The sequence below is a fragment of the Gavia stellata genome, chromosome 3 (genome assembly GCF_030936135.1).
Source record: "Gavia stellata isolate bGavSte3 chromosome 3, bGavSte3.hap2, whole genome shotgun sequence".
NCBI lineage: Eukaryota > Metazoa > Chordata > Aves > Gaviiformes > Gaviidae > Gavia > Gavia stellata.
In genome coordinates, this window is record NC_082596.1 from 14796121 (window position 1) to 14822432 (window position 26312).

General features: G+C 36.8%; 1 protein-coding gene across 1 annotated transcript in view; it reads left to right on the forward strand.

Moving 5' to 3' along the window:
• The window catches only part of MRPL13 (mitochondrial ribosomal protein L13), a 38999-nt gene that overhangs the window by 4308 nt on the left and 8379 nt on the right, over window positions 1–26312 (forward strand). The window contains exons 3-6 of the mRNA XM_059815537.1: window positions 1324–1417; window positions 3114–3174; window positions 11254–11340; window positions 11679–11800. Coding sequence (XP_059671520.1) covers window positions 1324–1417; window positions 3114–3174; window positions 11254–11340; window positions 11679–11800 — 364 coding nt within the window. The remainder of the gene's footprint in view (window positions 1–1323; window positions 1418–3113; window positions 3175–11253; window positions 11341–11678; window positions 11801–26312) is intronic.

Genomic DNA, 26312 nt, shown 5'->3' on the forward strand with positions numbered 1-26312 from the left:
ATTGTTCATAATTGATCTATTGGTGTATGCAACTGTTAACTCAGTGTTTATGCAAGTGGAGAACTGTTGGCAAAAATTTCCTTAGATGAGCTTATTCTGTCATCTTCCCAATCAAAAAAAAAAAGAGGCACAGAGTCCAATGTCAGTTCCCTGACACATACAGTGTTTTTAGAACTGATCTGTCAGTGGTGAAAGGCTGCATCAATGAAGATGTTTAAATTGGTTTGCACTTCAGCTGTAATTGAAAGTAGAGCTTGAAAAGACCACAAGATTAAAAAATAAATAAGGTGTGAAATTCGCATTAATTAATTATATGTTCCTCTAAAAAAATACATGCTCAATTTAAGTCCTTCTTAGTATAGCTGCTTTGTTACCTAGTCAAAAATGTTTTAATCAAATGAGCCTCTTCAAGTATTCACGTTGTTCTATTATGGTAATGCATATGAGTGACCTTTGGACAAATTGTTTTCCAGTTGATTGAATGGGTGGTTATAGCTTATACAGCTGATCTAAATGATCACTTCAGAAATTAAGAATTACATATTTTTTTCATATTTTCATCATTTTTGAGATAGTATGGTTTTTATTAGCACTTGATTAGTAAAGAAGATCTATAAAAGCAACTGTTTCTGGCAAAGTATTGGTGCTAGATTATCGACTTTGCACTTAAAAAACTTTTGATGTGAAAGTTGCTGATATAACACTAAACATACCTGTGTGTGCTGTAGTGTTCACTTATGCTTGACTGATGAAAATGTGGGGTTTTTCCCAACAGAGCTGTTTTAGGTTTTTTTGTGGGGCTTTTCTCTCCCCTACTCTCCCCCCGCAATCTTTTTGTGTTTTTTATATACTTAGCCCTAGGCTGTAATTTTTTAATAGAATTATTTTACTTATCTAAAATACTCAGTCCTCCAGTAAACATTGGTACTGTTTTTATGAGAAAACTAAAATCAAACAAATATTTAGGATCGTTGTTTAGAACTAACCGCACCATAATGTGTTGAATAAAATAATACACTTGCCTGTAAGCCAGATTTCCAGACCTTAGCTGAATAATTGCAATGGTTTAATTATCTAGTCTGATGGTATTTTACCTGCTCACCTGCCCTCTAACCTGACAGTACTAATAAAAATAGTAATTAAGGTTGGTATTTTAATGCAAATTTGAATGGTGTGACTCAAAAAGCTCAGATCTTTAAATTTGAGCTTTGTGAAATGTGTATTTATGTGCCACTATGTATGTATTGCACACTTTATAGTTGTTACTTTGGTTGATTACCACTATGGATCTCTTAATATTTTCCACTGATTTCTACTTTGTAGGTGACTGCGGAGATCATGTTGTCATAATAAATACGAGACATATTGCCTTCTCTGGTAACAAATGGGAACAGAAAGTATATTCTTCACATACTGGGTAAGCTTTATAATTAATATTCAAATGAGCTAGTGGTAAATTTAATGTCATATTTTCTTAATAGTTAAAGCCTTTTTTAGAATATTGGTTCAATAGGGAATTTCTACTTACATGTTTTGGGTTTTGTTTGCATGTGTTACGGTGTTTAAAATGATGCAAACCTTTTTCTTCAGTTTTTTTTCCTTTTTTTTTTTTTCCCTGGTGTATGTTGTTAGGGAAATAATCTAACTCAAAAGTAGTCAGAGTAATTGAGTAAGTTAACAGATTTGGTGAACCAGGTTGTTTCGTGTGAACCCATGAACCCAATGATCAGGACTGTTCTATTTACTAAGTAGTAGAAGACATTCCTATTGGCACTGCACATTTAAGATAAACACAGTTGACAACTTCAATTACTTTATCCTACCAGTACGTATTTACCTAACAGTAAATATCAAGATTGATATATTATTGAATCAGAGGATGAAAAAAAAGAAATTGGAAAAACTGGTAAGAGATGAAGTGCCCTTAAGATGTACTGATGCATACAATAGTATACAATATATTATTCTGGCAGACATAACTTGTTTACAGAAAGAAGTGCAATAATCAATTACAGACAGTATAGCAATGATCAGTTTAGTCAAATAAGAACACAATTTAGTCAAATAAGAAAGCAATTTAGTCAAATTGCTCTTATTTTATACAATGAAAACACTAGATTATAATCTCTAAGTGTCAAAATGTATGCAGTTGGGAGATGAATAAATCACATTGAGAAAGCTAATTTTGCTAGTACTAATGTTTCAGTCGTGAAATTCCTTTGCTGAATTTCTGAGAAGTTCTTGTTCAGAGTTGATGGAAATAAATGCGCTTTTATTTTTTCTCCCCCACCGCTATGACTTCTTAAAATTTTCACTAAAATCTTCTACGTAAGGTAAAGCATTTGTGTAAGAACCTAAGTTGGTTTTGAGTAAGTGAAAATAATTGTACAATTAAAACAAATACTTAAATCTGTGCAGTTTCCGAAGTGGACATGTTTTAATGATGGGTTTATTTGGGTTTATTTTCATTTCACTTAGGTTGATACCTAATAATGTAATTAAACCAAAATGAAACGCAGCTTTACCTGACATCCGTGTAATTTCTTGCACCACTGTATCATCCATTTAAAGTATATGCATAAATGTGAATTAGTGCAACTTCACCATATCACATAGACTTTAAAAAGAGGGATGCGTTGCAGGAAAAGTCAAATTTTATTACTGTAGATACGCCAAATCATGCTAAGGTTTATTTAAAACAGTAAGAAAATAATAAATATTGTTCAAAATGGTTGTCTCATATGTCAGCCACAGACCGGGTGTGAGTCTTGATCATCTTGAAATGTTTCCAAGTTTTGCATATCTTACTCCCATTGTTTTCTGTAGCTGTGATGGTATATTTCATAAGCAGTTTTAAAAACATATCCATCTGCTTGTGAAACACAAACTTTTTAATACTCAAGTGAATAAACAAAGTACAAACGGCATTGAACTTAGATACTTGACAGGATAGAATCTTTCTAATAAAATACAGTTGTTGGCCTTGTGAGAACAACTTCCTTTTTTGAAGGCTTATAGTACCATTCACTGTTGTTCAAGATGTCATGATATTTGTGTTAACATCATGCTTGAGCATATAGCATTAAGCTTGTATGTTTGTTCTGTTTTTCTAGCTATCCTGGTGGTTTCAAACAAGTGACAGCAACTCAGCTCCATTTGAAGGATCCAACTGCTGTAAGTATTTCCCCTTTCGTTTGTAAAGCTGATTTGTTTTGTTTTAATCAGTTGCCCTAAACAAAAGGAATCAGTTACCTGCATGTCTAAAGCTAAATTACAAACATTTTGCTAACGGCTCTTAAAAGTTAGGCTTGTGACAGTGTTTTTGTGAACAGCATGTTTTGAGGGTTAAATTATAGGTTGTGCATTTTTGTGAATTTTCCATGCTGTCCAAATGAGCAAATGAAATTCATTTGCTTCACTCATTTTTGACTTATTCACTTGCTTTTAGTTTCAGGGGTCTGACCTTCCTCATAAGTGATCTGCCTCAGGTTAGACTTAGCTAAGCTGTACTTCAGCTTAATGACCCTACTACTTTTTTAAGAGCCAGCAAGAATAATGCTCATCTTAAAAATGTTAGAAAGTACACCTGCCTTTCTCCCAGTAAAATTCAATTGTAGGTTTTGTTAATTTTTTTTTTCTTTTAAAGCTTTTCTGCAATGCTGTGTGTTCATGGTCTGTGAAAGAATTGCAAATGGTGATTACATTGAACTTAAGCCTCTTTACTAAGTGTCTGTATTAGGCTATTATAAATTCTGAACATCAGTGTTGATGTGTTTGTTACTGATTAAAAAAATAGGGTGCTAGATGTGAACATTTTGGTATGCTGACTTACACAGTTATGAAATTACTTTTACGACGGTTTTGAATGGTCGGTATTGGAGGACTGAATTCTCTAAGTACTAGTGTTTCAGAACATGACATGAGGCCCACAGAGATTAACAGATACCTATTTTTGACTTTGAAATGCTTTGACTTGGGTCAACTTATACGTAAAGTATAAAAATGCTTCTTCCTTTTCCTAGAGACATTTTATCCGTTGTAAAATTCTTGGGTTTTGTCAATGATTTTTTTTATCTATGATTTAGAAATCCTGGTTTGTCCCAAGACTCTCTTATACAAGATATTGTACAAGTACTTAATAAAAAAGCGCTCTGCCACATGAATTTGCCTGGTTTTTGTTTTTACTTTGCAGTTTCTTTCTTTATTTAAAGTGGAATGAAATCTCAGAGTTCAATATTTTCTCTCTAGAATTTTTCAAAACCACTTAAATGCTTTTGAGAACAGGCTCTAAGATAGTTATAATTCCTTTGGGAATTACTGGTAGTTCTGTGTCTAAAATGGGTTCTTCAGCCTTTTCATTTGGGCTTCAGGCAGATGGTGTGCACTGGGAGGCACTATAACACAACTTGTTTGTTAGGGCCTGAGAATTGGATGTTTTATAAATTACCTTCTGGCAGTCATTCTGAAATACCTCTTCTCTTGCCAGACTCAGATGAATTTCTGTGCAAACAGAGGAGGATTAAATGCATTGCCAATAACTAAAGCGTGTTGGACAGAGGCTCAGCAAATGGTGATGTGGCTCAAGGTTTGGTCTAATTTAGCAAGAGAAACTTTTTTTCTAAACAGAATTGTGGAGAGCCCTCAGCAATTAACTACTTCATTTTATTGAAGATGAAGCGTTCAGATGTCCCTCTCATAAAGATATCTCATGTATTTTTGTCATAATTAATAATAGTGGATGGTAGCTCGGCATGATATATTCTGTATGTGTAGCTGTTATAGGTTTTGACTTTCAAATGATTTTATGGCTAGAAGCATTTATTTACTAGTTGAATTGTTTTGATGTGAAATACATTGGGATATGACAAAGATGGAAATTATGATGGTGTTTTATTAACCTGTTTTATTTTTAGAACTAGCTATTAAAACCTGAAAAGGATTACTGTAGAGAGAACAATGCCTAGCCTAAGTAGCATTTGGTTCTTCAAAATATGGTCTATATGACACATAGTTATTGTGGAGACTTTTATAAATCACTTTATTTCACTACTATGAATTAAAAAGAGACCTTTTCTCTTTTAATCATGTTAAATTCAACTCCTGTGAAGCTGGTGGAATTAGGTAGGTTGTAGGAAGCAGACTGTATCTTTCTGTGGAATCACAGTCTTCATTCTGTAAAGAAGCTACTGCTTTTTCTCTGCCCTTGGTCCTGTTGTCTCCTGCTAGCTCATCCTGGTAGTGCTTCATTAGATGAGTCAACATTACTTTTGGAAATGTGCTGTTATAGAAATTAAGGCATTAAATTAATGGAAGAGCCTATTTCCAAGGAAAAGGATGTTGACATAACACCTTGTAAACTTGCCTGGTGTTACATAGAGATTTTGCAATGGATATGACTATTTTTGGTTTATGTAAGAAATAGATTAAAGCTTGTAAGATTCCATGAATGTGTGTATATAGTAGGACAGCAGTACTGCTTAGCACTGGTTTTACTTACATATGTCTAAATTGAAACATACAAATCCCCAAGATAAATATTTTTCCATTACAGTTTTGTTTAAACATAGTTTCTAGTATACAGAGAGACTGGTTTTAGGAAAAACTGGTACACAGCTAATACCTAATTAAAAAGGTTATAATGAGTAATTTGATGCAAAATGGTATAGTTTATGTTTACATGGGGGGCTGAAAGTCATAAATATAGTTGTCAGAATTTAGACATGTTTACTGCAGTATCACCCTTCATAATTTCTAGTTCCTTCATAAGGTACCAAGATGGGGATGGATGATCATCTGATATTCTCACTTAATGGAGGTTGACATCATTGTATCTATCTTACTAACTGTAGACCTTTATATTCCTTGCGGTAGCAGTTAGTGCTTCAGAAGGATTTGTGCTGAATTTTGAATGTGCACATGCATTTTTTCATAGGATCATAGTATGATTCAGGTTGGAGACAACCTTGGGAGATACCTAGTCCAACCTCCTACTGAAAGCAGTGTCAGCTATTAGGTCAGATAAGGCTCCTGGGGGCTTTTCCAGATTGGTCTTGAAAGCCTCCCATGGCAACCTTTTCCAGTCCCTGACTTTTCTTCTTAGTTGAAAAGAATTAAAAAAAAAAAAAAAAAGACCTGTGCCTATTATAAGTGTGTAACCTCAGATGTATAATTTTGTGCCTGAGATATTCAAGGAGCGTGTGGATGTGGCATTGTGGCATGTAGCTTGATGGACATGGTGCTGTGTGGTGTTGGGTGGGTTGTGGCTTGTTGTTGTTGCGTGGTGGGTTTTGGTTGGGGTTTTTTTTGTTTTTTGTTTTTTGTTTTTTTTCTTTTTTTCCAGGTTGGACTTGATGATCTTACAGGTCTTTTCCAACCGTAGTGATTCTGTGATTCTGTGAGATTGACAAAATATTACTATTTTTTCCACTTCTAAGTATTTTTTATGTTAATATGGGGCAATGAATACAAAAAGAGGTCTGCGTAGTTGATGTTTTGTATAGAAATTAAAGTTCCACGTTCATTGTGCCAAGTTTCTCAGCACTTTGTTTTTGTTTTTATGGAATGGTAAAAATTACAGTGTGTTGCCAAAAAGATACCAAAAGTAAATAGTCTAGCACATTTTTACCTTTAGCACCTTTGAGTTCCTTTGGGAGGTGTGGGGAGGGGACTGTCTGTGAATCTGTTTAAAATTTCTAGTATTTTCAGTTGTCTGCTCTTCTGGAGAATTGCAGAGAATAGCTCTCATCTATTGGACTTGGCCAGGCTAGTTTAGGAAGTGCTTATTGAAGAAAAAAAGAGCTTCTTCACATTTCAGCCTTTTCTTTCTCTGACTTAGATTTAGTGTAAATTCTTGGACCACCCATAGATGAGAGTATTAAATATGTTCTTTGGGTGCAGCATAACAGCTTGTTGCTGTAGTTCAAAATAGCCTCTCTGTTCTTCAGGTTAATATAATACTAATATTCTGTATGGTATTACTACTCCCTTAGGATACATATTAGCAGACAACATTAATTTCCATTGTAGGTTGCTAAGAAAAATCTGTTTGAAAGGGTTGGAGTGTTCTCTTTGCCAAGAGAGTCTTTTGAAAATAAAGGAAACAGGTAAACCTTTTTATTTGAGATGCAGGTGTTTGGAATGCATAGAAGTTTGGGGTTTTCTTGTTTGTTTTTAATAAAATTTGCAGAAGTTTTGTTTAGCTGGAAAAATGCTGATAGGCATGAGACCAACACTTTGGCTTTGAAGTACTTGATACAGGAAGACTAAAAGATGTACTTTAAATCTCACAGATTTGAGAGGGAGCAAAGATTACTTGGAAGAAACTTTCTGGAAAAATCTTATGTCTTTTAATTAAAATGCCTGCAAATTATGTTGACAGATCTAATCTGTAGAACTAGGTAGTAATCCTGTCAGGACAAAGTTTTCAATCAATTTTTATTCTATTTCTAATTTTAAAAGTAAGGAAAACTTGGTTTACTACTTTTTTTCCTGGCTGCATCAAACTCCCCCCAAAAAAAGAAAAAGAAGAAATCATGTTTGGCTAATACCAAATGCTCAGTGAGAGGTTTGACCTTTGCAGTATTCAGAGGCTGTATTGCCTCTGACAAAGAAATAATAGGCAATAATTGTCCAGAATGAATGTTACCTGCTAGGGAAGATTATTAAGTGAGGCAGGGTAGCTCCATGGAAATCTGCTGTGAGGAAGCCTCCAGGGGTGTCAGGGTTCTGGTTTGTTCAGCTGCTGGCACTGATATGAAGGGGCTTAAAATGTTAATTCTCCTTTTGAATGCTCTTTAGCAACTGCTAGCACGTATAGACTTGCCATTATATCTGTATAATAATGATCTTTTGAAGAAAAGCTCGGACAGAAAACATGGTCAAATCTTGCTGTTGGTATTTGGAAGCCTATTTTCTTTGCATCAGTAAGGGATAGTCGATATAATAATACGTACATGCTAAACGACAGTTACTGAAACACCAGAAATTATAGCATTTTCTTTTATTACTGTGGAGTAATGTTTTTTAATGAAGTAGAGCAAAACTTCAAAGTCTGGATTAGCAGGCACACAGAAGTTAGTACGGCATGGGAAGGAGCGTATTGTTATGGAACCTGTTATCTTAAAACCTCTAGGTGCTCTTAATAAGTCTTAAAGCTAGCTTGGGCTTTTGCTTCATAGTAGACAAAAATAAATATTTCTTTGTTTAAAAAAGTCTTGATCAATTTCTTATTTGAATTTGCAAGGCAAATTAATATATTAATTTAAAGAACACATTAAACTTCTAAGTTTTTAAATGCTGAACAGTAGTGGGGAAAAAATGGCATGCGATGGAAGTTTAATTTGTCTGTGACCAAATGATTCTTAATGGTATTAAGTACATTCACTGTTGCTGTACTACTCATATAACTGTCAGAGGTAGAAAGGTGAAGTTCTTTTTATGCTTTTGTGACACATGGTGAAAAGAACAATATCGTATACAGAACAGAAAACCAAGAACTGGTAGAAGGAAGACATCGTATCAAGTTGTACCTCCAAGTAACTGGTGTATCTCCTGAAATTCTTCTAGGTTGTTTTTGGTATGCCCTGTAATTAATCACTTTGTTTTCTCTGGAGCACTGTGTCCTTCCCATGTTCTAGAGTTGCTTCCTGGTGATTATTGGACTTAATTCAGCTGTTAGGGTAGACTTTCTTCTGGAAATTCAGTCAATTATTTTGTGCTTCTCAGGACCAGAAGTGGTATTGCTCTGTTGATCTCCTCCTTTAAAGTATGTTTTATCTGGCAAAGAGTCTTTCTGAGAACTTGTTCTCCATCAAGCGTAGTGTACAACTTGCATGTGAGCCAAAGCCTATCACAAAAACTGAAACGTTGAAGCCTTGCACAGCGTTTCAAATAAATATATTTTTAATTTATTTGTACTCATAAAGTGTTAGACCATGTAGTAGGGGACTGAAAGAGTTTTACTAGAGCTGCTTTCATATTCCTTTCCTCCTAATTAGCCCTTTAAATTGGAAACTAAAAACATAATGTCATATAACTGTGTGATTAAGAGTATGTCTATGCTGTGAGTATATAAATTAGCAAACTTGGAAAAAAGGTATTGCAATATTCAGGACGACAGTTGTAACTACAGCCAATAGGAATTCTGTAATACAAAAGAAATTGAGGCAAACAGCATTCCAGTACTTAAAAAAATCCCCAAATATTAACATTCTGGTGGCTGTATACATCTGATGGTGGATGTCTTTACCTGAAAGTGTCATGGCCTTTAGAAGTAAATATTTATGAGGATATGGAATTTTAAAGGTTGCTAGTACTAAAGATAAAGAACTAGAGAAAGGAGGCAGTAGGAATCCATAAATAACTGAATAAACCATTAAACTGTACTACTTAGTTTTAAACTGAGATCAAGGTTGCAGTGACACCTGTGGGTCGCAGTGACACCTGTGGGTCTCATTGCCAGTTTGAAATTCCACAGAAATCAATTGGCTTTTATACCTTTCATGTAAAATTAAACTCTTGTTATTTTAATAGTTCAACGTAAACATAATCACATAGAAAACAGTAAGAATTGTCTTTTATTAGAAGTGTATTACAAGCATATAGAAAGATGCCATCCAGAGGGACCTGGACAAGCTTGAGAAGTGGGCCCATGTGAACCCCATGAGATTCAACAAGACCAACTGCAAGGTCCTGCACCTGGGTCAGGGCAAACCCCGGTATCAACACAGGCTGGGGAATGAATGTAATGAGAGCAGCCCTGTGGAGAAGGCCTTGGGGGTACTGGTGGATGAAAAGCTGGACACGAGCCGGCAGCGTGTGTTTGCAGCCTAGAAAGCCAACCGTATCCTTGGCCGCATCAAAAGAAGCGTGGCCAGCAAGTCGAGGAAGATGATTCTTCCCCTCTCCTCCACTCTGGTGAGACCCCACTTGGAGTATTGCATCCAGCTCTGGAGTCCTCAATACAGTAAAGACATGGACCTGTTGGAGCAGTTCCAGAGGAGGGCCACAAAAATGATCAGAGGCCAAACTATCTTCAGTGTTTACTAACTTCAGAATCCAAGTAGAAATGCCTGCAAGTTTAAGAACCTGCACTTCTCATTAATTTCACTTGCAACAATTAATCATTCTATCTTAGCTACATGGTTCCAGCTGGGAACTCAGTATTAGTGATTGTCTCTAAAATTTCAATTTAATTCCTTTATTAATTTTATTAATTTTATAAAAAGAAGCAACTTTGCTCAATACACTTTTCAAAATATTTGGATGCCTGGGAGATTTGTTTGTGCTTAGTGCACTGCATTTCAGCGTGGCTTATTGACTTCAGCGCTAACATGGTGCTAAGCATGCCTGGGTAGCTTCTGATTTGGAGCTGGTTTATGTCTGGGTGGCTTGGAGCACAGGCAGAGCGGGGTTTCCTTCTGCTTACAAAATTGCATGTAGATCTACCCCTAAATGCTTTGCTGTCCTTTATAAAACCCTTTTTGTCTCCTACAGTTGCATGCCTTGTTTTACATTTATAAATGTTCCCCTTTTGGGTGAAGTTCATAACAACGTGTTTTGTATTTGAGTTACAGGCATCTATAGTAGAGTCCAAGATAAATTCTGTTGAATTTTGTTACTTTTCAGTAAGCATCATCTAGTGTAGATGTGCAAATTCTATTTGTTCCTGGTGCTCAGAAGTGAGATTGTTCATCTGGAACAAATAGCAAGGGAATAAATTATAAATATATATAGTATGTTTATAATTCAATGTATTGGTATGTCAGCTTTGCTTAAGATATGATGCATTAATTATATAGAAATTTCAAACACAGCAAATTACAGAGTTAAACTAGTTTCTGGGAACACTTGGTAAATTTCTTAGAGCCTATTTTATGTTTTTTTCTTAATACCGTGTGTATATAAATGTGCAATACGATACGGAGTTACCACAAGCTTCTCAATTCTTTTCAAAGTTGAATGATCATATGCAATCATCCATAATGCTAAATATAGCTCTTAACTTACTAAGCTGAAATTTTCTCTATGGCTGTTAGAGTAAGTGTTTATATGACGGGGAGTTAAGTATTTCTTCCTCCAACACAGTAAGTCTAGAGCACCTTCTGAATGTGGTGCCAGAGTTCTTCAGCATGGAAGAAGCTGACTGAAAAGAAGTTCAGTGACTAGTGGAATGGGCAGAGGGAAATGCAGCTTATCTTTTTCATGTTATTTGTAGCCTGTCTGACTATTTGTTACCATGTTATCTTTCCTCAGATTGTTAAACTGACTGTTTATAGAATGCTTCCAAAAAACCTTCAGAGAAGAACTATGATGCAGAGGCTGCACCTTTTCCCAGAAGATGTGAGTAGTCATGCAGTTACATTTTCATTCCTGTGTGATTTTGAGGTGAAGAGAGAATGTTAGCAATAGCAAAACTCTTGTCATAAGGAGGTAAATTAAGAAAAACCAAGCTGCTTTTTATTTATACATCTAAATGTAGTTGAAATGTTGATGCATTTTTCTTTACTATTTCACAAAATTGTGAGGTATAAGACATAGGTGAGATTGTCTTCTATATTTAGGTCAAACACTTATCATGAAGAATGCAGTAGTGTTGACAAATTTTGGTCTGGATTTGGGAGGGAATGGTGTTGTTTTTTAAACAATCGTATAGCTAAGACTGTTCTCACCTGCCTCAGGTTATTCCAGAAGATATACAGAAGAATCTTCTACAAGAGATTCCTCAGCCACGTGCAGTCCCCAAGAGGTTAGATGAATATACACCAGAAGAAATTGCTGCCTTTCCGAAGGTTTGGACTCCGTAAGTATCTTAGATTTTTTTTTTTTAAAAGGACACTTTGTCTGAATATGTACTATATAGGCTCTCACATTATCAGTAAGAAAAAAAAGTAATTATTTTTCTCTTTATGTCATTTTTTTTTGGAGAGATGAGGTCATTAAAGCAAAGAACTGTCATATTAGAAGAGAGTGGTTGCTAAGTTTTTTGTATTTCTGGCCTTTCTTTTAATGAGAAAAGCTTTACTTAAAATCATGTTTTCAGCTCTTTACTTCATCAAAAGGAGTTGAGTAAAAGATGAGTATAAAACTTCATTACCCTATTTGAGTTGTATGTGCTCTGTAATACGTAACTGTTAGCCATAGCCAAAGGAAACACCATGCATCCCTGTGAGGGAATGATTCATTGCCAGGGAGAACCCTTCAGATTGTCTCCAGAGGAAGGGAAAGAATTCTGCTAAATTAGACCTTGGAGAATGGATCTTTGGCAGGGAACATACCATGTGTTTATTTTGATAAATAGTTTCTCTTCCATGTGCAAAATCAGTTCCACAGTAGTTTTGTGGCATATCAATGAGTATTTGTGGTTTGCTTTATACCACCACATGCAGCATTGAGTCAACCTGCTAATGCATTACATTCAGGACATTTTCTGGTTAGTACGATTTTTCTTGTGTTCATTTTGAGAGTCCTATTTAGGATCAAGATCCCATTATGGTAGTCAACAGAGAAATTAATTTCGAAAGATGGCCCCTTTCCTGGTTATTCTAATGAGATTTAAGAAGAAATGTAACAAGTAGGGAGATGGGGAAAGGTATAAATAAGCTAACACCAGGACCAACTTGATGGTCTTGTCTCCAGTTAGATTACTGGTATTTCTATTTCTGTAGTAGTATTTAAAAGGTTATGTTTCTCTTTGTCCTGTAAAAAAGTGTTCCTGTGTACTTACTCCTACAGCAATCCTAAAAAATAGACTTGGTATGAGTCTCCAATGGTATGTCGTCCTATTGAGTAGTTCCACTGAACCAGATGTTAGCTGCGTGGACAAAGGTCAGCTGCTGAAGTGGTAGTAACAGCTTATTTCTCATGAGTCTGCTTAAGATATGATCTCTCAGGTGTCTCAATAGCTGAATGATCACAGAACAGTCAAGGTTGGAAGGGATTTCTGGAAGTCATTTGGTCCAACCCCCCTGCTGAAGCAGGGCCATCTAGAGCTGGTTGCCCAGGACCATGTCCAGACCGTTTGTTACTATCTCCAAGGATGGAGACTCCACAATGTTTCTGGACAACCTGTTCCAGTGCTCAGTCACCCTCACAGTAAAAAAACTGTTTCCTGATCTTTGGACAGTACCTTCTTTGTTTCACTAAGTCTTGTTCAAATCAGTAGGACTTCAAAGTGCCAGAACTGAATACTTCCTATTTTTACAGGAGCATTTAATAGGTTCAGTGTAGATTTTCATGTCTGGTTGATTGCAGAACACTGTTAGAGAATGATCTGCAGCAACTACATGGTTTAGATTTGTAGCTAGTAGCAAGCCTTGTATGGTAGAAAAAAAATCATTGTACAATAGCGAAACCAGTAACCCCCTTTCAAACAAAGGAAGCCTTTAAATACAAAGAGAGGAGGCGTTTTATGTAGGAAGGTAAAGTTAATCTGGGGGAACAAAATTGAATTTGAATTAATGAAGAGAAGGGGAAACTCACATAAGAAAAATATTCTTAAATGGTCTGTCAGTAAAAAGAGAAAGTAAATAATTTTTAATGTGTAGTCTGAACTGTTGGTATACCTCTAAAAGCGGTCTGATGCTTTTTGCTTGCTAAAATTAATATTAAAGGGGGGTTTTGTGTGTTTCTTCTGAAGTAAATTAAACATTACAGCATGTATTTTCTCTGCATTATGAGACACTGCAAATAAGGGCATTTACCCTTCATAGGCAGCGGAGATAAGGCAGTAGAGAATGTGGACAAGAGATGTAACTTTTCCAGAAGAAAACTGGTAATAAGATAACATAAATGAACACTTGAGTAGGACCTTCTTGCAATTCAAAAGCAGATTGTGCTCATAATTCCTTCTATGAGCCAGCAGCTCTCACTGCTTAAGCCAGACCAATACAATTACGAAATCCCGGGAATATATGTAGGACAACTGTCTGTATCTGTTTCGCGTATATTTATAGAATTTGTATTCCTTTTAGGGGAAAACTGAGTAGTGTTCCATTGTTCTGTCATATGTTTAACAGAAACTAAAATAATTTTTTAGTGAAACTTCTTAACATTAGTGGGCTTTTGCTTGCAAATTGTAGCAACGACAGGAGAAAGTTAGTCTGTGACTTCTATTTAGTCTTAAGTGAAAAAGCCTGGATAGAACTCTGTATTTATGTATAATGTGTATTTGTGCTTGCACAGCCACACACATAGTAGTCATATAGAGTTGCACTGATTTTGCATGTCAGAGATGGGATGAGACCTTTCATTTGTGGAATATTTTTCCTCTACTTTTAGTGATTGAACTTGGTGAAACGTGTGATGTCATGAGGGTTGTCTGTCTCGCATGACTACTAAAGATGCACAGCATTTTGCTTTTGTCTTTTTGGGTCTTTTCCCTGTCTTGCAGTTAACGTGCAGGTTCTGACTAAAAGTTTTAAGTGGATTCAAAAAAGGGAAGTGTGTGGACATCAGTGGCTATGAAATATGGTTTTCCAGATGCGACTTATGGCTCAGGAAGTTGTAAATATTGCTGTATATTTATCTTGTTCCTTTAACTTTTTCTCTGTGCATTTACCACTGAGTTGATGGAACTTTGATGTGACCTAGAAGGGCAGATCTTACATGTGTACAGTAAATAAATGAGCAGTTGCTAAACAGCCTGTCTTATGATAAAATTTGAGATCTATTGTATTCCTAATGCTGGGCTTCTTTTAAGTGCCAAAGGCAAAGAGCTGTGGGAATGAAGTGAGTAGAGTATGATCTGGAGTCTTCCAGGTGATCAGTACCAACTTGTGCTCTTCTGCTCATTTTCAGTACGTAGAATTTAATGTGTTTTTTGGTAGGAAAAATTTAAATATTGGGTGAATGTTGTATGCGGAACACCTAAAAATAGTATGTTCTGCACACACCAAAAAAGCATGTTTGTTTACATATCAGTATCTAGACACTCCTTTGTGACAGTGCTTGCTTAATGTGGGTTGACTTAGGTCTTTGTTCTAAAATAGGGGAAGGGCATTGACAGCATAAAAAGAAGACCATTTTGGAAATTACTTGGGTTTTGTTGTATTTCTCCTACGTTCTCATGAATGTGGGTAATACTTTCAAAACCTTATTAAAAAGTCAGTTGTTCTTAGGCTCCTGATCCTAAATGATACTAAAATAAAGTCTGTGCATCAGCTCTGTGTAATCTGAAGCACCCCAGTATTAAAGCGTCCGTTGAAAGGGAACAAAGTCCAGTAATGCTTTAAGTCTTCTTCAGGGTGGAAATAGGTAGATTGATTTTGACTTTTTCTAACCTGTATCAGTTACCCAAATTGCTGTGTTTGTTTTTATCCTCACTACTGGATGGAGTTGAAAATGCTGAGATCTCCTGGTTCCTGTGAGATTTCATTGGATTAGCCCTGAAGAAATTTAGACTCTGCACCAATGACCAGAATTCTACAGTACATTAGAGTAAAGCTGATAAGCCTCTCATGCTGTATGGTATATTATACTCTTGTATAACTGTCTTTAGTACTAGTAAAGATTCTCACATGATAATTTAGCACTGAATTGGAAGCTGACACTTAGCTTTAACTAATTGGGAATGTCCCTTTTGTCAAAGGAAGCGGTGTTATGCTGCCAGAGCTTTTGAAATGCTTTTCTTTGTCCCCACGCACTGCCATAGTCTTTCTTGAGTTCATCTCCTCAGCACTGGGCCACCTTAATTGTGTTGACTTATGGGTGTGTGTGGCAGAGGACAAGTAAACTCGATGCCATTTAGCAAAGTCATTGCTGTCAAACTAAGTTTCCTAATAGCTTCATGTTAGCATTGAGAAGACTGCTTGATCGTGTTGATCCTTGGGGAAAATCTGCAGGTAAAAACAATATTTTGAAGCTAGATTAGAAGCTAGAATTCCCCTCCTGTCATTTGTTGGAACCATTCCCTCTGGAGGAATTCAAAGCACAGACAAACTATATATTCCCTTTTTTGTATTTCTCTCCTTTGCAGTCTCATCCTGATTGATTTTTGGTAAGTGCTATCTGTATACAGTCTCCTTACTCCATGCCAGTTACAGAGGTTGTGGAGTGCTGCTGCCTTAGAAGCCCTGCAGCTGCAGCAGATTTTGAGGCTTTCAACTGAGAGGATCTTAGCGCTTCTCCTGTGCCAGGGGTGGGTGACTCAAGTGGTTATTCTGGTGAGAAGAACCAGAGGAATAGGTGGATCTGAAAGGAGTGGAATAGAGGGTCTGAAACAAGTGTGAGAGAATGCTAGAAAGGAGTGGAGTCAGTGGTCTCTGGGAGGGGTAGGGAAAAACAAAGGGGAGTTTGGGAGAACTTTAACGCTCTGAGTGGAGAGACTGGCCCAGAAGTTTCCCTTCAGTCAACTACTCTAGCTAGAGCCACTTTTAAAGGCAGGAGGACATACCTAACACTGCTACCTTACCTTTGCTGTGTTGAACTTTAGTCCCACCTTCTTTTCTGCTTTCAGGAACTGGTAAGTCCTAGCAGAGGGATCAAGAATGAAAGTGGTTATCTACCATCTCTCCATTAGCCGCAGGGCTCATCGCTGTAGTTGCTGTTGTAATTTCAGCTTCTTGTCCTAGCCTGCAACCAGACCTTTGTGGATGTCAGATATTAGTGTCAGATAAGTTTTAATTTAACCTTCAGCTCACTTCTCTGGCAGTTTTCATGTTGGGAAGAGTTTCCAATTTGGAGTAATGGGAAAAATAATAATGCTTTTTTTCCTGAGGGAATAAATATATTACTGTGATTATCTAGTACTCACAGTGCTATGGGGGGGAAGGGCTTAGTTATGAAATAAAAGATACAGAATTGAGCAAATCTGGTAAAGTAACTTTCTGATGTAAAGTAAAACACAGAAGTCTGTAAAAGGGGGTTTACAGAGTGAATTGTAGCAGTCACTGTTCTGATTAAAATGCCAGCTGGAGTGTCTGAGAATAGACAGCTTTGCACCAAAGGCACTAAAAGAAAGGCTGTATGAATGTCCAGCTGTAATAGACTCTGTGTTCTGAACTTTTTCAGTGTGTGTGAGCCCATGGAAGAAGAAGCGTTTGCATTATTCCTTTGAAAGACTGTAGAAACAATAAAGACTTAAGTATTTACATATTCTTTAATGGTGTCAGCTTCTTACACGTGTATAGCAAAAACATTCTTTTAAAGATGAGTCAAAAAAGGGACAAAATATTGACAGCTTTGTTCAACAAAAACAAAGAGAAGTTAGTTAAACTATCATTGTATAAATCTGATATCCTTTATAATTTTGAGATGTACTGAAAAAACAACTACCTGACATCAAAATTGTTTCAGAAGGGAACATGAGTTGTTTTTTGGAAATCCAAAGGAAGATATGTGTATCTCTGAATACAAAACTGACTTTCTGCTTGGGCTCCTCATCATTTTATTCTTCTCCAGCTGACAGGCTGCCTGGAGAGGTTGTGGAATCTCCAGCCTTGGAGATGCTCAGAACTTGACTGCCTGAGTTCCTGAGCAGCCTGATGTAATGCTGAAGTTAGTCCCACTTGTGAGTGTGGTCCTTTCCCATGCAGATTATTTTTTGTTTCTTTATATATGATGAAAGTAAACAAAGAGAGACAGTAAAATAGTTTAATAATTTAATAAACTGTGTTTAAAAACCCCAGTGCATAGGGGACTGGTGACCACTCTGTTTAACACAGGGTGGGGGTTCAAAATGGAATTCGATTCCTCTGAGAGTGATTAAAAAAAGAAGAGGAGTTAGAGGGAGACACTCTTTGTGGCACATCTTCTTTCTGTAGAAAAAAAATAATTTAGTTAATATTAGTCCTTTAAAAATAGGTGTATCCTTTAATGGAAAAGATCAAATGAAAAGCATAGCTTGATTAAAGGTATGTAAGGCTATAAAATACAGGTAAATACGACTACGACAAGAAAATTAATTTTTAAGGTTTACATTAAAACTTACACCCAAGAAATGCACCTCACTGTATATAAAATAGCCATAAGACAGAAAATAGGGAATGAATATAAATTACTGAATTTATATGAGAAGTTACTGGTATTAGGAGGAAAAGAGCCTTTTTCTCTTTAATCTGAAGTAATAATGTAAATAGTTTTAATTCCGAATGTGAAGAGAACATGCTCAATGCTGCTAATGATCTCATTGGACTTTTTACCTATATTTTGTATCAAAATGTCTTGCAATAGGTTTTGGGTTTTTTTTAAAGACTATTTTGCCAGTAATTGGAGATTGACACACCATAGACCAATATAAGATATCCAAGTGGAATGCTGGAACAGAGAAACATTTTTTAAGGAAAGCACAGATCCCATATGGAAACCTAGCAAATTGTTTGTTTTTCAGAGTGCAGAGCCTTCCCGTCACCTCTCCTTTCACCACAGCAGAGTTCATGATCGGACATCAAGTGGGATCCCACTCTATGAAAGCAGAGAATTAAATGTCAGCATTTCCAGTGAGAGAGATTTTCTTTGAGCATTCTTTCCTTTTATCCGTAACCTGAACCAATTGACTTCCCAAATTGTGCAGAGCTTCTCTCTTAGATCTTCTATGGAGAGGTCTGAAATAAGTGTCGTGGAAACCCGTGTAGATAGAGGACAGTTAAATTATGTCTTTTCCAAACACATTTAGAGGGGAGAAAGATCAAAAACTAGTTTCTTTGATGGGGTTTGATTTTTGTAGCCTCTTACCATGAATCAAACCATTATTACAAGTGTGTTTCAAGTTTCAGATTGTATGTCTTTTAAATGAGTTTTAAACAGAAATCATCACAGAATTTGCCAGTCACATATGACTAAGCAAACAATTCTGTTCCGTAAAAGCAAGGATACATCAGATTCATGGGTAAATTTTCCTGTTATATACCATTTTAAAGTTGTTTAACTGTCTGGGTATATGTATTTTTTTTAGACAGTTTTAAAGGCAGGAAATTGTTTTTGAAGAAGTATTTAAATAAGAATATTACCAAATATATAGAACAGCAGCTCTGTGTTGTTCCAGTTAGATGGATGCATTCCTGAGAGTTTCCCTTAAGAAAGCAGAGCCGTCTGATTTCCAGCAGTGCACCCGGGCTGGTGCTGGTGTGCATACTGAGCGCCTGTTCCACTGCCAGCCTTAATGGGAACTCTTCTCGGGCCAGACAGCCTCTCACTTGTCCTTCTGGGAAAAAAGCCCTTGAACACTTTTGACGTTTTTAAAACTTGATGTATTGTAAACTCTGAAATTTGGTTTAAGAAAACCAAACACCTTTTTAATGTTTATTTTTCTGAGTAACTTGCCTGATTTCTGGCTCCCATCTGTACATCCTGCTTTGAGGCAGGAGGTTGCAGAACCTGGTCTGAAGCCATAATTTTGTTTCAGCTGAGCAGTGTGGGCTGGGCAGGGTCTTGGTATTGACACTGCGTGTCGCACCCGTGGCATGGCACACAGATTCTTGGTAGTTCATCAGCAACGCTCCATGGCTTTGAAAGCAGAGAATCACAATGTTCTCAGAAATAAAAGTTTGTAGCAAGCATGTTGGACACCTAGGAGTCGCAGATGGCTCTGATAATCCTCTTATGCATCCTTTGCTAATGATAACTTCCACTTCCAGTTCTTCTCTTGCTTTGTGTTCCTTAAAGCCAGCCTTGCCAACTCAGGCCACCTGAAGCCTACTGCTGATGTTCCTAGCAAACAGATTTGTAGGAATTGGTAAACAGAAAGGCTTTCAGATTAAGAGATCCTCTCGGCCACAGTTGCCTTTTCTGTTTGTTGTCTTACAAGATAACTGCAACAGTAGTTGTCTTGCACAATTCTACTATTTCTAGTGTAAGTTCCTATTTTTAGTTACCCAAATTATTTCTGGGATGTAGTAGTAACAGAGCTGAAGAAGAAGTCAGATATCCAGGATATGTGGCTGAAATAAAACAGTACTTTTATAAATGCGAGGTGCTGGCAGGTTTTTTTATGAAGCTTTTTGCCTGTTAATTTTTTCAGGGAACTTTACAAGGAGCCAACACCAAAAGACATCTTGCATTATATTAGATACAGAAATTATATTTGGAGTATTTCCAGTGATGTGCTGCATTACAAAGATTGTAACTTACAGTTAAAACCAAGTTTATAAAATACTTTTTCTTCTACAATGAAATATAATGTATAATACATGAAAAATTGTGGAAGTGGTTACTCCAGCTATTTTTATAAGGACCATCTCGAGTTTATTTTTGAGCCTTTAAAAATTCTGCACTGAAATAAACTTACTCGTCCAGCCTTTTTCTTAGTTCCTGCATAGTTGCAGAGTGTGTCTCCAGCTTTTTGGGTTTTGAATTGTGTTTGTAGTGTGCCTCGCGTGGTAGTGTTTGGTTCTTATCTTGGGCTATGGGGTATTTCTGTAACAGGAATAAGTACTGCCCCTCCAACTTGAGTGCTCATCTTCTCTTACAAAGCAGGGCTGGCGTGTATCAGTTTTGAGAGAAGAGGTGGCCAACACAAACTTCTGTGAAAGACTGGAGCCGGTCTTACTTTTTCCTAAAAACAAACTGTATAAACCAGGAAAAAGCTGTCATGCCAATACAGCCCAGTTCTATTCCAACGTACTCTTCGAGGAATCCCTCTGGAAGTTCATTTTCTGTGGCTTTTTTGGTTCTTGGTAGGAATTCCAGTAACTAACTGGAGATTAACCCCCATTAAAATCTGGGAACCGTCACTGATAACTTTTTTTTATAGTAAGGGCATAAAAATATCTCAGGATTTTGTGTAGCATCTTGCTTGACAGGAGACTTGAAGTGAACTAAGTCCTACATTTCAGGTAACCAGAGCTGGATCTTAATTTCTGTGGACAAAAAGCCACACAGCTACTTGAGAAGAAAACTGCTCTCCTCTACATTAGGTTTCAACTGCAGGCAGCAGCTGGACACTGATTGAGAAGGGTCAGTAGCTTAATCATCTTAAAAATCGGACAAATTCATGTTTAGATTGTTTAGCCTATTAAAATGAATTACTGGCTTTTCTCTAGCGTGCGTGAAACACACCAATGCTATTGATTCTCATACGCTTTACCTGGGGCAGCTTACGTTGTATCTAAAACTAGAGTTGAAGGTAAAGAGATTTAATAAATTGGTAACTTGGCACTTTCACTTCAGCTGTCTGAAGAGGCTCTCAAGAAGAAAGTTGCAAAGTTACTTTCCCCTTCCCCTAAAATCTGTTGATCTCGTATGCAAGAATAGAAACTAAATTAATGGGAATTTGACAAGCAATATGAGAATGGTTGTATATGACACTGTTGAACTACTTGCCCAGATGAAATTAGAATTAGATTATTTTTTAATTGCTCTTTTATAAATGTCTAGATTTGTTTTTTTCACTTTTGGTGCTGACAGTAAGTCTGGAAAGCATTTCACCATTCCTTTACCCACTTCCCTGGTTATTTGAAGAATAACATAATTCTTTGGACAAAGCCAAGTGTACAGTGCTGTTCTTTCTACAGTCCTACAGTTTTTAGCGGAATATATCACTTAAAGAAAACCCTTTCATTTGCAAAAAGTATCATCTTACCAAGATTAAGTTTACATGTACCTTGCATTGATTTAACTTAAATCATTTTCCAGACAGAATTTATATAATCCAGGTCAAAATCTGGGATTGACAGTAATTTTTAAACAGCTTAATTCAGTTCTGCTTGATTTGTTTTTAGGGAAACTGGGGTTGTAACCAGTTTATTTTAAATTGTAATAAGCCATTCTTAATTAAGAGTAATTAAATGCATATTAGCATTGGTTTAGATAACTTGATTTATGGACACTTTTTAAAAATTAAAACAAGTGCTGGTTTTATGTAGAAAAATACCCAAGCTGCAGTCGAGGACTACTAAAGATTTATCTTAAGCTTTGTGTGCGCAGGAAAGGGTTAGTCACTATAGATGTACTGGCGTAACAGTATCAGTAAAGCCACCTTTTCTTACCCTGTTTTGTTACTAAATGCAGCTTCTGTTACTGTGGTTTATTCTCCAAGTGAAATAAGTTATACTTGTAGAAATGCTTTTTAGCCAAGAAGATAGTCTGCATAAGAACCAATATGGAAAAGGTTCTTTTGCCCCCAAGCAGAGCAAGAAGTTCACAGTTTAGAATAGGCCAAGGTGATTACTGGAAATTTAATGATGGTGTAAATATCATTACCTGTTTCACTGATGATTTTACCAGAGGCATAGAGCTACCCTGGGGTAGTATGTACATCTTGAGTAGAAAAATGATTCAACTCCCCGCCAGCTCCAAACTCTGTTGATATTTGAGTGTAACCACATAATTTAGTTTTACAGAGAATGATAGCCACGTCTACTCCTTGGGTTTTGATTTACTAGTGTAACTAGTCAAACAGATGAAATATGTTCAGAAATTCCCTTTAGCTATAGTGTACTTACCTAATAGCTATTGACTTTGGCACAGCTTGTGAAGTCTACCTGAAAAATATATATATTCCTCTTGTTTTGGAGTTTACAGTAAATTTTGGCTCTGTGTTGAAGTCCATCTTTTAAGTTTGTCTAAAAAAATGAATCTTAAGATACTCAAAATTTTATAGTTGTATTCATAAATTAATGTTAAAAAGTATGCCAGATAGACCTCAAATTTCATGCTATGTGTATTGTACAACATTTTTTTACAAAAACAAATTATTTGGAACCTTTTGTTAAAAGAAAAGGCTAAAAAACACCTATTGTCATTAATAAGCGGACATGAAAGATGAGCCATAGAATTATCCTGTGTAAGCAGCCGACTGTCATCAGTTAGCAATAATCCCACATTCTTGTGATTGTGATTTCCATAAATATGAAGAGCATTACAGTAATACTGATCCAGTGTGCCTGCTACCTCACAGAAATTGGATTGAAGAGTGGCTGAGGGCTAGATACTAAGTGGCGTGATCAATACACAAAATCTTTTCACTAATTGGTCTTCCCCTATCTGTCGTCTTCTGTTAGAAACCATTTTGTTTATAAACTCACCTAAAAGACACATTTATGAGCCAGTGAATATCATTGGTTAAGTACTTAACAAATTTGAGGGTAGTTCAGAAGTACTTTAACGCTAATTAAACTCCATTTCTTTGTGGGGTTTAGTTTTTCAGCCAAGTTTGGAGAGATTTTATCCCTGTTGTTACTTAGAATTCTTGAAATCTGTGTAGGAAAATCATGCAGAGCTTCTGTAAAACTACACAGTCATCCGGAAGACTCATTCAGCTGTTTGGGGAACTCTCCACTGTTCTTCAGGAAACAGGGGGGGGAAAAAAGCCAGTGGAAAAAAATCTATCATAGCAGCCACAGACCTAAAATCCTCTAGCATGAGTTACTCTTAAAACTTTTTGATAATTGAGTTAAGACTGATACTTTTTTTTTTTTTTATGGATAACCCATGCAAATGGGACTCCTACCAGACATGAAATTTTTCAAGTAATAGGGAGCATTGCACAGACTGTGAATGGATGCGATGGATGTGCCTTTCATACAGGATGGTTATTAATTTTTATGGGGTTTTTAATGCATCTGGAGTGGTTTTTCTCATTCATGGAAGCAGTGAAATCTTAACAGACTTCTAAGCCTGTGCTTTTCAACTTTTGCTCTTGTACCACTGCTTTCATCTCTTTGTCAGTTTACTAGTGTGCAGCATTAGTTAGCCTTAAGGCACTGACCTTTTACAGTGCTGATGCAAGGTTAAATCCTTTCTGAACACGCATTGTTATTGCTGGTGAGATTGCAGAAAGTACAGGGAACTCTGGCTCTCTGGGTCACGTTCTTGAATGGTGAGATAATTGCCTGCAGGTGAAGAGAAAAATGCAATTTGAGATCTTCAAAGCTTCCAAACCAGGTGTGCATTGCCGAGTCAAGAACAGGTATTGACAGGTCACTTCTTCAGCATTGACAATCTTGTTCCTTAGCAGAGGCAGCTTTGAAACCATTAGTTAGCAATCATGAAGACATGCGTGTAAGCACTCAGATGACTGTAGCAACTCCATGAAATTTTACTTTGTATAACTTCTTTTGAAATTCCTTGGACAATGCAACCTAACAACAAAACTATTCTGAGTAGAGATTGTTTATGGAGAGATGACTCTCCAGTTTTTCTGACCTTGAAAGAAGATATGGTCATGTTATCAAATGCTATTTTATCAGCAGCATGTGGTTGAAAAAACTAGGCAGGTATGTAACTTCTTTTGGAAGAAGAAGAGCAACATCTATTATAAATTATATTGTTATAGCTAATCCCAATGCATTTAGAAGTTCTAAGAAACAGAATAATTTGGGCTAAAATAAATAGTTTTGAAGAAGTATTCTGAGGTATTAAAAATTAAGAGAAAATATTTTTTAAAGGATTGTCTGAAATCAAAATGCTGTAAAGGTTTGTAAAATAACTTCTTTACATATGAAATAGACAGTGTCATGTGTTACTCTAGAGCCTTAACCTTATTATTTCTTTGAAGTAAGTAATACTATTTTTTATCTGTCTGCTGTAAGGACTGTATTTCAAGGTGTTCTCTCACTTGCCTAGAAATAAGGTGGTGAAGTTGGCCTATATATTTTTGAAATCAAGATAGTTGCAGTATAACGCAGACTGGTGATTACTTAGATTTGGCCTTCATGGAGTAACACCACCCCCTTATTTTATTTTCTTTTTTCTAAGGCTGTTTTACCTCCACAGAACATTGCTAGGCAAAGGAAAACATCTTTGCTGGAATGTGCTGACAAGAATTTAATAAAGATGGAACTGTGCAGCAAGTCTGTTCAGACTTGATGGCAATAAATATTCACTCCAGGAGTTGAAAATTGAACACATTTAACTTTTGGAAAGGGTCTCTGTTCTGTCCACTTTGACAGGAAAAATACCCTAGGAAGAGCACATTTCACATTATACTGAAAAAGAGTATTGAACATACATCATAGACCTACTTGCATACTTGCAACTTTTTGTATTGTTAGTTTCTGTTTGCCAGCCGAGATATTCAGAGGCTGAGGTCATAGCTTCATGAGCATTTCTTCTGGCAAAAAGGCTGTTTTAAGTATCATCCATCACTTTTCCTGCCTTTCCATTCTGCTTGTGTAGCAACAGAATAAAGAGAATCGGGGAACTGACCTAGGTTAAAGATAACCTTGTTTTATGCAGCTGCACAGGGTGGTGTACGTTAGAGTTGGTGGGGCTTGTAAGGGAAGCTGCATAAGTTCTTCTTCTTCTAACGTGTATGATCACCAAACTTCAGGATTACTTTAGCACAGGTAGTTTAAGCTCCGTTTGGAGTAAATAAAATGAATCTTTAAGTAAAGTGCTCTGGGAAAGCCCTGCCTTTCTTCACTGACTTGAGAAATGACTTGAAGAGATGTACCTCCTTAGGCTGAAGCTTGCCATTGTGAATTCTGTCTTCAGTGTCTATGCAGATTTCACACAGTTACAGTTTTGTCTGAAAAGCGGTTCTAACTGCAGCATTGTATTACAGCAGACCAAGTGGTTGGCAGGGACCTCTGGCAGTCATCTGGTCCAGCCCCTCGGTTCAGGCAGGGCCGCCTAGAGCCAATTGCCCAGGACCATGTCCAGACAGCTTTTGAGTATCTCCAAGGATGGAGACTCTACAACCTTTCTGGGCAACCTACTCCAGTACTCAGTCACCCTCATAGTAAAAAAGTGTTTCCTGATGTTCAGACAGTACATCCTGTGTTTCAGTTTGTGCCCATTGCCTCTGGTCCTGTCACTGGGCATCACTGAAAAGAGCCTGTCTTTGTCCTCTTTGCACCCTCCTCCCTTCAGGTGTATGTATACTTTAACGAGATCCCCCTGAGCCTTGTCTTCACCAGGCTGAACAGTCCCAGCTCTCTCATCCTTTCCTTGTATATGAGGTGCTCCAGTCCCATAATCACCTTTGTGGCCCTTCGCTGGACTCTCCAGTATGTCCATGTCTCTCTTGTACTGGGGAGCCCAGAACTGGACACAGTACTCCAGGTGTGTCCTCACCAGTGCTGAGCAGAGGGGAAGGATCACCTTCATCGACCTGATGACAATACTTTACCTAATGCAGCCCAGGGTACCATTTGCCACCGTTGCAGCAAGGGTGTGTTACTGGCTTGTGTTCAACTTGGTGTCCAGCAGGACCATCAAAACATTTGTAGGTGAATGGTATCTGAAGCATTTGCACATCTGAATTAGCCCCTCCAAGCTAATACATTTGAATGGCTCTAATTTCTAGAAAGAGTAAGTCAGTTTTGTGTTTCAGTGAGATTTCACAAATTCCTCTGATCCTTTTAATCACTGAAAATAACCTGGATGATATAAGGTGTCTTTAGAATCCCTTAAGTACAGCACATTATTTCTCAGAG